This window comes from Phodopus roborovskii, unplaced genomic scaffold (genome assembly GCF_943737965.1).
Source record: "Phodopus roborovskii unplaced genomic scaffold, PHOROB, whole genome shotgun sequence".
Taxonomy (NCBI): Eukaryota; Metazoa; Chordata; class Mammalia; order Rodentia; family Cricetidae; genus Phodopus; species Phodopus roborovskii.
This window is the reverse complement of record NW_026126636.1, coordinates 8,500,395-8,513,287: the sequence shown is the minus strand read 5'-3', so window position 1 is coordinate 8,513,287 and position 12,893 is coordinate 8,500,395. Positions and strand designations below refer to the sequence as shown.

Below are 12,893 nucleotides of genomic sequence, written 5' to 3'. Positions count from 1 at the left end.
TCAGAAAACAAAAGGGAGGAGAAGAAATGGAGTGTTGTTTTGTAGCAAGGCTAGCCTCCAACTAGCAGCCATCCTCCGACCTGAGCCTTCCCAGTGCTGAGCCACATGCCAGGGCATTTACAAGAAATGTCCCAGGCCGGCAAGTGGATTTAAGTGGGCGATTAAAGACCTGGGGGAGCTGCTGTTTTTAAGGCCAAAATATCACCTGTGACAGATATTCCCACGCAGTCAGAATCTGGGGCAACAAGTTTGATCAGACAGACCCTGATCTGACCTCCGAGGGCTTCTAAAGCTGAGCACTTAACAAGCCGTGTGGTTGTGAGTGCTCCTTTCAGGGCTCTGCCAGCCCGTCATGTTTCTTTCAAGCGGTGACAACATCCGCCTTCCTCTATCACCCCACTAGCAACTCAGCTGCATCGCCGTTGCCAGGAGATATGTCTCATCCCAACTTCCAGAAATAACCTAGTGGTTCCCACCCCAGGGAATGACTTACATCACCCAGGAGAGGGAGCAGTTGCCCACAGGCTGCCACAGGAGCCTGTTTCCTGCCAGGATCCCAGTCCTGGATCCTCTCCTCGCTGCCAACTGATGGCATCATGTGGACCACCCACCCAGAGGCTGGTACATGATGGGATTTAAGTGGAGGGGTAGATGCTCATTCCCCTCAGGGTGTCACAGGCTGGTGTTTTACAGCGAAGCCGGTCCAACAGGCCCTGAGCTCCGATTCCCACTCTATCTCTCAGCAACTGTGTGGCCTTGGGGGAACCCTTGTCCTTTCTAGGTCTCAGGCATGACACCTGCGCTACCCAGGTGGGGTTTGTATCCACCAGCAATCACAACCTGAATTCTTCCTATTGTTAACAGTTTTTCCAGGACTCCACTCTCCAAGCGGGTTTCCTAGCTTTAGGAGCTCGTCATCGACCAAATCATAAAATCCCAGGCACCTTGATCTAAATTCAGCCATCTTGACTTCCCTTTGGAAAATCCACCTGTTGCAAGACCATGGGATTTGGCGCTGAATAGCTCAGCTCTGGATCATTGGCAAGTTTCATAAGACCCTTTGTTGTTGAATGTCTAAAGAACTAAAATGCTTAAATACACAACACACAGTATGTCAGTCAAAAATCAGATATTCTTAATGGGATAAATCCCTTGAAAAACCTGCTGGCCCAGGGCTATCACCCTGGTGGGACAAAGATTACTAATTATCTTCGAGGGTTTCTCCAAGGTTGTTTTATTGGGACTGGAGAGATGGTTTGATGGTTAAAAGCAGTTACCAGCATCCACATGGCAGTTTGTAACCATCTCGATCTCCTTCCGGGGCATGGCCCCCTCCGGCACAGCACACAAGATACACAAACATGATATAGCCCCAACACTCATCTTCAAGGGCTTCTATTAATGTGTCAATCTGTGTGAGTGCATGCCAGTTCTGTGCGTGAGCCAGAAGCCAGAAGAGGGCAACAAATTCCCCAGAGCTGGAGTTACGGGCCGTCATGAACCGCCCCACCTGGGTGCTCCGAATGGAGCTGAGATCTTCTAGAAGAGCAAAATTATTCAACCTCATGCTCATCCCTCCAGCACAAATCCTGCGCTTCAAGACGGCATTGGTGGCACACGCCTTTGATCCCAGCACTTAGGAGGCAGAGGCAGGCGGATCTCTGTGAGTTCGAGGCTAGCCTGGTCTACAGAGCGAGTTCCAGGACAGGCTCCAAAACAATACCGAGAAACCCGGTCTCAAAAAAAGAAGAAAAACAAAACAAAAACAAACAAAAGAAACAAAAACTGCAGGCCTCACTGCCAAAGGATCCCAAGCGGAATGATGATAACAGGACACTCCCGTTTTTTTTACATGACACAGGGAGGCCTTAAAACTCAAAGTCCTACCTCAAGTGCTAGAATTACAGGGGGGGACCACTTTATCCTCCTCCATGAACATTTAAGGGAGATGAGCGGTGTGCTAGAGGCAGTTAAAGACTGGAGAGGGTGTGGCTTAGCAGTCAGAGCTGGAGGGGAAAAGCAATTCAGGTAATAGGAGAAGCAGGCTCAACCCTGTTAAGGGTCCAAGAGGCAGATTGGATGATAGGAAACCAGTCAAGGAAATACAAGACTAGAGAAAGCCAGAAGCCTTAATCATCAACTCTGAGGTCTGACACCTGAAAGCAGGCCAATAGCTCCCCAGGCCTATTTGACCTGTTCAGGTGGAGTCAGGCCTTCTGGCCACAGATGGAAGCAGGTGTGTGTCTAGACCTGTCCAGAACTAAGGCGAGTCTGTGGCGATGCTGTGGTTGGCTGCACCCTACCCAGTCAGTCCCTAGGACACATTACCACATTCAAAGGTCCAAAGTTTTATTGTTTTGAATACATTCTCCAGCAGCCCCCTTATGTCCCACCCCACCCCTCCATCCCAATACAGAATAAGGCTTGACCACAGCCCTCCAGCCCACCCCTGGGGCCCCTGCTGGGAGGCAGAGGGGCTTCCAGTTTGGTTTCAAGGGACTCCCTGTCCCCTGACCCACCTGCCCATGGGTCAGACCTAGGAGCAGCTGGGGGTGGGTGTGAAGGGACTGGACCACTACTGGGCGGAGTGGGGAACAGGCACTTATAGAGATTTGTGGCCCATAGGCGGCACCCTCACCTTCCTCTGCCTCCCACCCCACCCCACCACCCCTAAGAATTTTTGGTTTATAAAATTGTCCCTCCGGCCCCTGCTGCAACCTTGTGGGGTATAAGAAACCCAGGCACTCACAGCCCCTGGAGGGGCAAGGAAGGCAGGGTTAGGGATGGGGAGAGGGGGTAAGAAGGGGGGGGGAGGACGAGGTAAGAGGCAGAGCACAGGGAGGGAGACAAGGCTTTACTTCCTACGATTGTTATAAAAAAAAAAGTTCCTGGGTGTTAAAGGCCAAAGCCTCTGTTCAAATAGAAATCCCCAGAATGGAGGTGCCCCCACTTTACAACCCTTCCCGCCCCCCCCCACCACCACCACTTTGCCCAGAACTTAGAAACCCAGAGATGAGGAGATTACCCCCAGCCCTGGACACCCACCCACCCTACCATTAAAAAAAAAAAATGAAAAGTTTTATACAAAATGTGGGGAGGAGAAAGGGAGGCAGGGAGGAGACGAAGAGAGCTGCCCTCACCTCCGGGGGCTTTGGGGGGAGGGGTTAAGGCAGCAAAAGCTCAGGGAGTGGGGGGCACACAGGACCCTTGCCCACAGCTCTCAGGAATCTCGGTGCTCCAGGGAGAGCTGGGCTGTGGCGTGCTGGAGGTCAGAGCTCACCCGTCGCGGGGTGAGGGGCCCCCCGGCCTCCCCAGGGCCCGTGTCCCCACGAACCTTCTTGTCCTCACCCTCGTCCTCGGGGCCCCCAGACGGGGCCCCGCCCCCCTCCAGGCGACAGTCTTCGCTCCAGCGCCGCTTAAATCGCAGTTTAAGGGGCATGCACTGAGCTGGCCCGGGCGCCTCCCCGGGCTCGGGCTTGGGGGGAGCAGGCGGGGCGCGGGGGGTCTTGAACACCTCCCCGTCTTCCTCATCCTCGTCACTGATGTCAGTCACCTCCACCTCCTCGGACTCGCCTTCCGAGATGGGCTCCACCTTTATCTGGGGCGGCGGCGGCGGCGCGGCCAGGGCACCTGCGCCCTCGCCCAGCGCCCCGGGGCCGCTGCTCCCGCCGCCCTTGTCGGCCGCTGCCCCCGGAGCCTTCTCTCCAGCCGCCCGCTGCCGGCGCCCCAGCGGCGGCGGCTGCAGCTTGAACTTGAACGGGGACGAAGAGGAGGAAGAGGAAGACGAGGCCGAGGAGGGCACCGGCGGCGTCTCGGGCGCCATGGGCGGCAGCGGGCACTTGTCCGGGCGCTGGGGCTGGGGCACCACCAGCCCAGGGTAGTGCAGGAAGGCGCGGGGGCTGAGGTGGTAGTTGTAGACGCTTTGGGTGTGGGCCTGCAGGTACCGTTTCATGTCCTCGGGGCTGAAGGAGAAGTGGGAGCCGCCCCCGGAGCCGCTGGGGCCCCCGCCGCCACTGGGGTACATGGGACTCAACGTGGGCGAGGGCGTGTATGCCAGGTGGGTGGGGGTCATGGGCAGGGCCGGGGACAGCTGAGGGGGTAGGAGGGAGCCAGGCCCAGCCAAAGGCGACACAGGGAAGGGGCTCAGGGGTTCGGGGCCACCCCGGGGCCGGGGGTAGACACGGAAGACGCCGGGGTCGTGCGGGAGGCGGGCCAGGGGGGGCCCTCGGAAGGCGCCCAGCTCAGGGGGCCCGGGGGGTCGTGCCCGGGGGTCTTCGCCCAGAGGCTCTTCCAGCTCCGACGTGCCATCGCTACAGTCACTGACTGAGCCCCGGCCCAAACGCCGGGCCACCACAGCAGAGAAGAGGGAGGAGGAGGAGGAAGAGCAGGCTGGCGGAGACCGGGGGTCCTCGGTGGGGGACAGCACCTCGGAGGGCGTTGAGGGAGGGAAGCGGAAATGGCTGCCACCCGATGGCACTGGAGGGGCGCTTTGGGGCACTGCACCCCCTGACAAGAGAAGGGAGATTTGGCGTCAGGGTCTTTGGTCCACAGGAAGACCCACCTCGTCCTCACCCCCACACTCACCGGCCAGCCCCACGTCGATGAAAGGATAATTAACCAGCACTAGTTTGTTGAAGTTGAACTTGTAGGTGAACCGTTTCCCCTTGGTCTTGTGCAGAATACGCTTGTTATAATAATAGCTGTGGGCACAAAACACCGACGGGCCATCAAGCCACACTCCACGGGACCCAGGCACCACGACATGTGGCTGGGCGGCACTCGTGGAGGGTGCCCAATGGCCTACTCGGAGTGGGGGCCGCAGTAGAAGCAGCTCCAGTGCTGACCCCCCCCCACACCCTCTGCCCGGGATACCTCTGGGTGACCTGTAAGCTCACAAAGGGCCACGGCTTGCCCCTGTTCACACTGCTGGAGCATCTTACAGAGCTAGAGACCAAACCCAAAACCTGTCCTCATGCACCAACCATGGGAACTGGCATGCCACATGTCCTCTGGGGCCCACTGCCCCTCCTCACCGCAGGGCCCGGCTCAGCTTGTCATAGTTCATCTGGGGCTTGCACTTGCGGACCCCCCAGAGGCGGGCCACCTCATCGGGGTCCTTGATGACAAATTCCCCGTAGTCCCCCTGCCAGGCGATGACGCCCTGGTACTCCTCCTTCCGAAGCAGCTCCAGGATAAAGTGCCACAGCTGGATCTGCCTCGAGCCAGGGGAGGACTCCGATTTGTAGGCCCAGTCTGGGAAGGCAAACCCTAGGGACAGGAGACAGGGAGTGGCCTGGGGTCAAGATGCCAAGTTGGAGGCTCTGGGTCACACCCTGGAGTGCACCTCCTGCTCAGCCCCTCAGCCTTCCATCACCAGGAAAGCCCTCTCCCCTCACCAACACTCAAATCAGAGGGTGACCGTATGCCTATCTGTGTGAGGGGGTTAGACTGGAGTTAGGAGGAGGGGAAGCTGGAGCCTGCTCCAGCGACACTGGGAGAAACAGGAAACCAACGGCGGCGGGTCCCGGGGCCAGTGCCAGGGGGCAGGCACCAAGCCAGGATGGCGGGCAGGGCTGCCAGGGGGAGAGGGGGAGGGGCAGGAAAGGGCACACGTGGCCAGTAGGATGGGGGTACAGCCGCTCTATGTACCCCTACTTCCATTTGGAGCCATTAGTGCCCCCGCCCCCCCCCAGCCTTTGTGACCCTCTCCTTAGAAACATACATGATCTTTCCTCTTAGACCCACAGATATAGACCCACAGATACTCTTACTCCAACCCAGGACTGGAAAGGGTTTTTTTTTTTTCTTAAAAGGACCAGGCCGGGTGGGGTGGCTGGTTGACGATGAGGTCAGCGCTTGCACACACAGAGGCTTCTGTCTTCCCTTGAGAGTGAAACCCAGACTGTCTGAGAGCCCCCTCCACCCCCCACAGCACTGGACCCTCCGAGCCACAACGCCCTCCCCTAGTGCACCCGTAGGAACCCGGATGGAGGGGACCTGGCCCAGAGCTATCACCTTCCTCCCTCTCCTCCCGCACCCTCACTTACTGCCAGCCCACCTGCTGGCCCGCCCCAGCATTAACCTTGGGTAGAGGTTGGCGGTGGGCTGACTTGGTCCCTGGAGGGGGTGGGCAGCCTGGGGTGGGGGGGCTGCGGTTGTTGTCATTTCCCAAACCCCCGGGTAATCAGGGGCCATCAATAATTCAGCACGAGGCAGCCGGTAATGGAGGGTGGGAGGAGGGAAAGGGGAGGAAGGAAGGGGGGGGGCAGATCAGGGGCCCTAGCACCACTATAGAAGGGAGACCAAGGTAAACAGCTAAATATGGGCGGGCGGGGTCCCAAGCCCTAGGCAGCCCCTCTCGGCCCAGCCCCAAAGTGAAAGCCAAAAGAGGCTCCTTCCCCTTGGAAACACAGCAATCAGCAGCTCCACACTCCTTCAGGGACCACCATGTCCAAATGCACTCATTACTCAAGTGTTGCCCTGCACAGGACTTCGGAACCCTGGAACTAGGTAGAAAGGATGACCAGTTCACCACTGCCCTTCTAGTCCACATGCCCCATTCAGGAATCCCTGCCTCAAACCAGCCAACCACTGCCAGGTTCCGGGAACAAGATTTCCAGATGTTTGGGATGTTGGACCCAGAGTCCTGCACCAGCAGCCCTACTCAATTTAGCAGGGAGAGAGGCCTGACAACCCCTCCTAAGGACCCGGGCACCCACTGCCTCATCCTCTTGGGAATAATCCAGGTATTCACCCCATGACCTGTCCTGCTATAGAGAACCAAGGTGCCCGGGTATCCCCTAGAGTGCAGAGGTCTTTGAGAACCCGTGAAGTGAAGTCGTCCATCTATATACCAAAGAACCAATTCCAAAATTCTCCTGGCTCCCATCAGAGCATGAAGCTCCACGCTATTCCCACCTCAGCTCCAATCTGGCTCCCAGTCCCAAGAAGGGGGGGGCTGAAGCCCCTAAGACATCAGTCTGGAGGTGGAGGGGTGTACTGACTTCCACCCTCCCCCCAAAATTAAAGCCACCCTTCCCAGCCCACCAGCCCCAGCCTCCGTGTCCCGGTAACCAGGCAACGTGTGTGCAGCGACAGTCCTGGGAGCGGGGGAGCAGGAGGCTAAAAATAAACTTTGCAGAAGAGAGGGAGAGAGACTACATGCAACACAAAGGGAACTCGGAAAGGAGGTGGGGGGGCCCTGGAAAGGCCTCAAGCCCACATTCTGGGAGCTGTCCCAGGCCCCCTTGTTAACCTCCTTCCCTGAGCAACACCACCCTCAGGCCAGGACCCTGGCTGCCACTTCTGGCAGAGACCCCTCCTCAAGCCCAGGCCCACCCCAGCACCACCCTAGTACCGGCTTTCCTCATCGGGACACAGCATACACGAGGGCCTGTTCCCAGCTTTGGGGAGGGGATGGAGTGGGGGTGACGTCAGGGTGTCTCAATGGGGCTCTGTTCCCCAGGCCTTGAAGCCAGGAGCCAGGCACGGGCAAAGAGACCATGTGTGTGTTGTATACGGGTCCACGTGTTTAAATCACGGAAACACCAGCTCTGCAGCAAGAAGGCTTGCGAATGCAGGACCTCTCCGGCACGGGGGTCCAGTGAGGCTGGAAGGAGGCAGCTGCAACTGAGAGAAGGACCCCAGAGACACAGACAGGGTGGAGGGGTGGCTGCACACTGTGATGGCTGGGTCCCAGAAAGAACACCTGGAAATCCCAGGCTGTGCACCAAGTCTGGGTGGGGGCATAAGTTCTGGGACACAACCCCCAACCTGACGCGACTACCTAAACTTTTTAAGGGGATTACTGGGGTCAGATGAGAAGGGGACTGAGGGAAACTGCGCCTGCCTCCCGGGGGGCCTCAACACCTCCCCCACTCCAGGCAGACCTCGATGGCGCCAGGGCCGGGAAGAAAACAGGAAGTGGGAAACAGCCACGGCGGAGTAGAGAAGCGCCGGGATGGAGGCTCGGATGCAGGGGCGCGCAGTGGCCGGTAGTCGGGGAGACAGACCGACCTGGAGGCCGTCCCGGTCCCCCGCCTTCCCCCGAGAACGGACACGCGATCGGGACCCCGGGCAGGCCTGCGGTGGCCCTGCAGGTCCCGTCAAGCCAAGGCCCGTAACACGGAGGGAGGACGAGGCGGGGTTGTCTGGGCGCCTTGGGTCGGTCCCCTCCCCGGGCCAGGCGAGGCTCCTGCTGCCCCCAGGGCCCGGCAGCCCGGGAGCCTGTGGGAGTCGGGGAGCGAGTGGGACGCACGTGACTGACCCTACGGCACCGCGCACCCCGGCCCCACCCCGCCCCCTCCTCCGCCCCCATCCATCCCCAGGCGCCCGAGCCCCACTCGGAGCCCTTTAAGAGCCGCCCCCACCCGCCGAGCAGGGAGGTGGGGTGGGTGGGCCGGTCGGGGCACACACCCGCACAGAGGAGCCCGGGCCCAGCCGCGGCCGCCGCCGGGGGAAGGAAACAAGTTTGAACAGCGGCGCCCGGCCCCCTTCTCCCCCCCCCTTCCTCGTCCCCGCCCCGGGCCGGATTCCGACGGGGCAGACGGGCAGGGGGCGGCGAGGCCCCCTCCCCCCCACCCCGCGCGCCCGGGCGCAAAGTCCAGCCCGTGCAAGCCCGGGGGCGGCGGGGGAGGGGACGGGGGAAAAGTCCGAGCGGGAGGGGGGTTAATCCTGCTGCCCCCCGCCCGGCGATCGGGGGGGAGGGGAACCCTGGCCCCTTAAGGAGGAGCGACTTGGCGGGGAAGAGAGGGGCGGAGGGAAGAGACGGCCCGCTGAAAGAGAGGCGCAGGATCGGGGAGGGGGGAGGACGGCGAGGGAGCCTCTGCATTCCCCCCCATCTCTCCCACCCTCCTCAACTCCCGGCCTCCGCCCGCGCCGGAGGAGGGTCCCCAAGTCTCCCCTGAGCCACCTTAAAGCCGCGCGTTCTAAGGTCGGAAACAAAAAGTTCCTTTTTCGAACGTTCGGGCTGCGCTTTGGAACTTTGCGACTCGGCGCGGGCGGGGGAGCGAGGAGACGGACGGGGGAGGGGCGGCGCAGCTCGGACCCCGAGCCCCGCGCTCCCCGCTCACGCCCTGCTCCGGGCCATCCCGTATCCCGCGCGCCCGGTGCGGGGCACGCGCCGCCGTGAAGGTCACGGACCGGACCGCGCAGCGCACGAGCGAGCGTAGCGGGCCCCGGTACCGAGCCCCCCCCCCGGCCCGCACACGTCCCGGCCCCCGGAGTGCAACGTGACAGACTGAACGGCAGGGAGGGACTCTGACACCCCAGCGATCCCGGGAGAGCCCAGGCTGCCGGGGCCGCGCCGGGCCGGGCCGGGGCAGAGCAGCACCCGCAGCACCCACACCATTCCGAAAGGATCCACGGCACTGGGGCTCCCAGGCAGCACCCCTGCTCGGCGCCACGAGAAGCAACAGGTCTCGAGTGCTTGGGGGTCCCCCACAACTGGGGGCCGATCGGGCTCCCCTGAACCCCTCCAGCCCCCGCCCAAAGTTTTTCCTCCCGGTTTCCCGGGGCAACAAGTCTCCCCCACACGTGCTGCCCCCGCCCCCACCTGTGTCCGCCGGGGTCTTCATGCTGGGGGGCCCGGGGCAAGGCGCCCCGACTCCGGGCCGCTGCTCCTGGCGCCCGCGTTGCCCCGTCCCGTCCCGCGCCCGTTGGGACGCCCTCGCCGCCGCACCCGGCCTCGCCTCTCAGAGCCTCTCCCCTCCCCGCCGCCGCCTCCCGGGTTAATATCGCACTCCGGGGCCGGGACGCCCACGCCCCCCGGCCGGCGACGTCACCGCCGCGTCGCCATGGAGACACTGTGCCCGCCCCCTCCCGCGCACTCACACACGCTTGCCGGCGCGCAGCCACTGAGGACCGGCCGGCTCCCGGCTTAAAGGGGCCGCGCGGCGGGGGAGGGAGGAAGAAGAGGGCGGGGAGAGGCTGGGGGTCCTGCGGGTCACGACCCTTCTGGGAGCCTCTAAGTCAGCAGAACTTAGGTCCTCGTCACTCACTACCTGCCGCCTCTCTTCTGCCCTTTCCTGGCTGCAGAGTTTCATTTGGGACCTTTTGGAGGAAAGGAATTTTATGAAGGGGAACGATCAGAAATTTTTGTGGGGAAGGGGCAGAATCTTCTCCGCAGGGGGGGGCGGAGTCTGGATCTTGGAGGATGATCAAGAGCTCAGCCATTTCCCAGCCTGGGTTTACCCAACCCCCCTCAACCCCGAGCCTGAAAGAGGGCAGCTGTCCAGGGGTGGGGTGGAATGGGTGGGAAGCATTTCCCAGCATCGGAAATGGGGAGGCGGCTGTACCCTCGGCTCCTGTGGAGATGGGGTCTTGGCCTTCCTGACAGGCCCAGTCCAGCTGGGGAGGAAGCCCCCACAATCGCCACCGTCCCCCGGCTGCAGCTGTCCTGGGAGCGCGGCCGGAGGTACCCCCACCTCCACACTGGAGCAGGGGGTTCCGGAGGTAGTGCCAGGATGCAGGGGGCGACCCACGTCTGAACAAATGTGCTCCGGAGGAGCCTTGGGGGTGAGAGGAAGACAGGGCTTAAGACCAAAGGCCTGAGCGCAGGGGAAGTGTTAAGTCTGTGTTCTCTGCAGCAGATGGGAGGGATGGATGGAGCCTGAGTCTGGGAAACAGGAAATCGGGGTACCGATCGGATGCAGGTAGGCAGCCTGCAGCGGGGTAGAGGGCAAAGAAGCTATTTCTCACAAGCTAGGCATAAACACAGTCTCAGGGAAGATGAAAAATAAACCGGAGTTACCAAAGGAATCGATGTAAGGCTAGGAGACTCAGCCGGAAAGAGGGAAGGCCCATCGGGTTCAGACTATAGGTGCCTAGGGCTTCAACCCCAAACTTCTCCGTTGCTGGGTTCCTATTTAGCCTTTAAACCAGCTCACCAGTGTTTCAGAGATGGCTCATGCCGCTTCTTTAGGGAGACCATGGCCTCCAGGGAAGTGTCACCCCCTTGGGGAATTATGTAACCTTGCCTACGGACAGTGCAGCTCCCCACGGATATTGTAACCCTCTGGGAGCAGCGTGGTCCAGCAATAATCACCATTGTTACAATAACAGCTCTTGATTCTGAGTGTTCACGATGTGCCAGGCTCTGAGCCAAGCATTGTCTGAGGCATCTTCATACTCCCAGTGAGGGGGTTATGACTGTAACCCCTACCACGGATGAAAAATAAAAGGCTTTTTTTTTTTAATAGGGAAAATCAATCTGCCAAAATCCTATAGCAAGGAAGTGCTGGGATTGGTATCCAAGCCCTGTCCTGTACAATCCCAGTTTGCCGTTGCATACCACTGTTTGAAATAGATGAGTAACAACACAGCATGCCCTGTGTCCTCTTTTCCCACCAGGAAAACAGACTTGACTGGCAACCCTAACTCTGCTACCCTCTCTCTGACCTAAATAAAATAAGAGGACTCTCCTCTTTGAACCTCATCTGTAAAATGGGGCTACTAGTAGACCCTGAAAGATTAAAAGCTACTATTATAAACTAGGATGCACAGTAAATATTGGACTGGGGTCTAACTCAGCATATGTTTGGCATGCTTGAGACTCGATGTTAACACTGCCAGCAGCAATACTTAATTAAATAAAGCTAGGCATGCTAGCTAGCTCACTCCTTTAATCTCAGCACTCGGAATGCTGAAGCTAGAAGATGGGTGCAGTTCAAGGCCAGCCTGGGCTACGGGCGAGTTGAGGGCTTGCTTGGGCTACAGCATGAAACACTGTCTCAAGAAAACCTATAAAATTAGGGGCTAGAGAGAAGGCTGGGTGGTTAAAGAGCACTAGCTGCTCTTCCAGAGGACTCAGGATCAAATCTTCACACCTACATGGTTGCTCACAACTATCTGTAACTCCAACTCCACGGGATACAACACCCTCATACTGGCAGACAAAAGACAAATGCACATAAAATAGATAAAAAGAAAGAAAACCAAAATGTGGGTAGGGAGGTGGCTCAGCCATTAGGGCCACTTGCTGCCATGGTGTTAAGTTCTTAACACCAATACAAGGCAGCTCATAACTGCCTGTCCCTCTAGTTCCAGGGAGGTTCAGTGTGTTCCCATGTCCTCAGCTGGCACTTCATACACTGATGAGTGCACATGCGCACGCGTACACACACACACACACACACACACACACACACAATTTATTATTATTATTATTGTTTTTGTTTTTTGAGACAGGGTTTCTCTGTAGCTTTGGAGTCTGTCCTGGAACTCACTCTGTAGACCAGACTGGTTTCGAACTCAGAGATCTGACTGCCTCTGCCTGCCGAGTGCTGGGATCAAAGGCATGTGCCACCCAGCTAAAAATATTTTTTAAAATAACAAAATAAACATACAAATAAAATTGACACTGGTAATAATTATAAACAGTGAAAAGCACATATGTATATATACAAGTAATGTGTGTGTATATATATGTGTATATATATGTGTGTGTATATATGTATATATATGTATATATATGTATGCATGTATGTATGTATGTATGTATGTATATATATATCAGAGTGACCATACACCTCATCAATATGAGCAACCTATGCCCTAAGACATCCAACTATAGATAACACACATCACTGGCAGTATGAAATTGTGCCAGTCATGGTGGTGTATGCCTGTAATCCTGGCATTAGGGAAGCTTGAGACAGAAGGACCCTAAGTTCAAAGCCACTTTGAAATACATAGCAAGATGCTGTCTCAAACAGAAAGGTGGGAGGTTTGTCTAACTACTATGCCTACTGCACCCTGACAATGCACTAAGCTAAATCTTCTTTTAAACAATTTTATTATGATTTTAATGTGTATGAGTGTTTTGCCTGCATGTATGTCTGTATACCACATATGTGCCTGGTGCACAAGAGGCCAGAAGAGGGTGTCAGATCCCC

At 58.2% G+C, this 12,893-nt stretch overlaps 2 protein-coding genes across 4 annotated transcripts in view; one reads left to right on the top strand and one right to left on the bottom strand.

Annotated features, from left to right (window-relative positions):
- Positions 1-2,995: 2,995 nt before the first annotated feature.
- Positions 2,996-9,692, bottom strand: Erf (ETS2 repressor factor). Of its 3 annotated transcripts, none has more exons than XM_051207507.1 (4): positions 7,890-7,995; positions 5,034-5,268; positions 4,585-4,700; positions 2,996-4,506 (listed from the first exon to the last, which is right to left on the bottom strand). In XM_051207507.1, exons 2-4 carry the CDS (start codon positions 5,063-5,065, stop codon positions 3,221-3,223), a joined length of 1,434 nt encoding a protein of 477 aa, XP_051063464.1. In that variant the 5' UTR covers positions 5,066-5,268; positions 7,890-7,995; the 3' UTR covers positions 2,996-3,220. The 3 variants fall into 3 exon arrangements, with proteins under 3 accessions (XP_051063464.1, XP_051063463.1, XP_051063462.1); XM_051207506.1 differs by lacking the exon at positions 7,890-7,995 and adding an exon at positions 9,554-9,692 and having other exon boundaries at positions 2,998-4,506; XM_051207505.1 differs by lacking the exon at positions 7,890-7,995 and adding an exon at positions 7,358-7,612 and having other exon boundaries at positions 2,998-4,506.
- A 939-nt stretch (positions 9,693-10,631) lies between these two features.
- The window catches only part of Cic (capicua transcriptional repressor), a 37,540-nt gene continuing 35,278 nt past the window's right edge, over positions 10,632-12,893 (top strand). The window contains exon 1 of the mRNA XM_051207485.1: positions 10,632-10,652. The gene's annotated coding sequence lies outside the window, so the exon portion shown is untranslated. The remainder of the gene's footprint in view (positions 10,653-12,893) is intronic.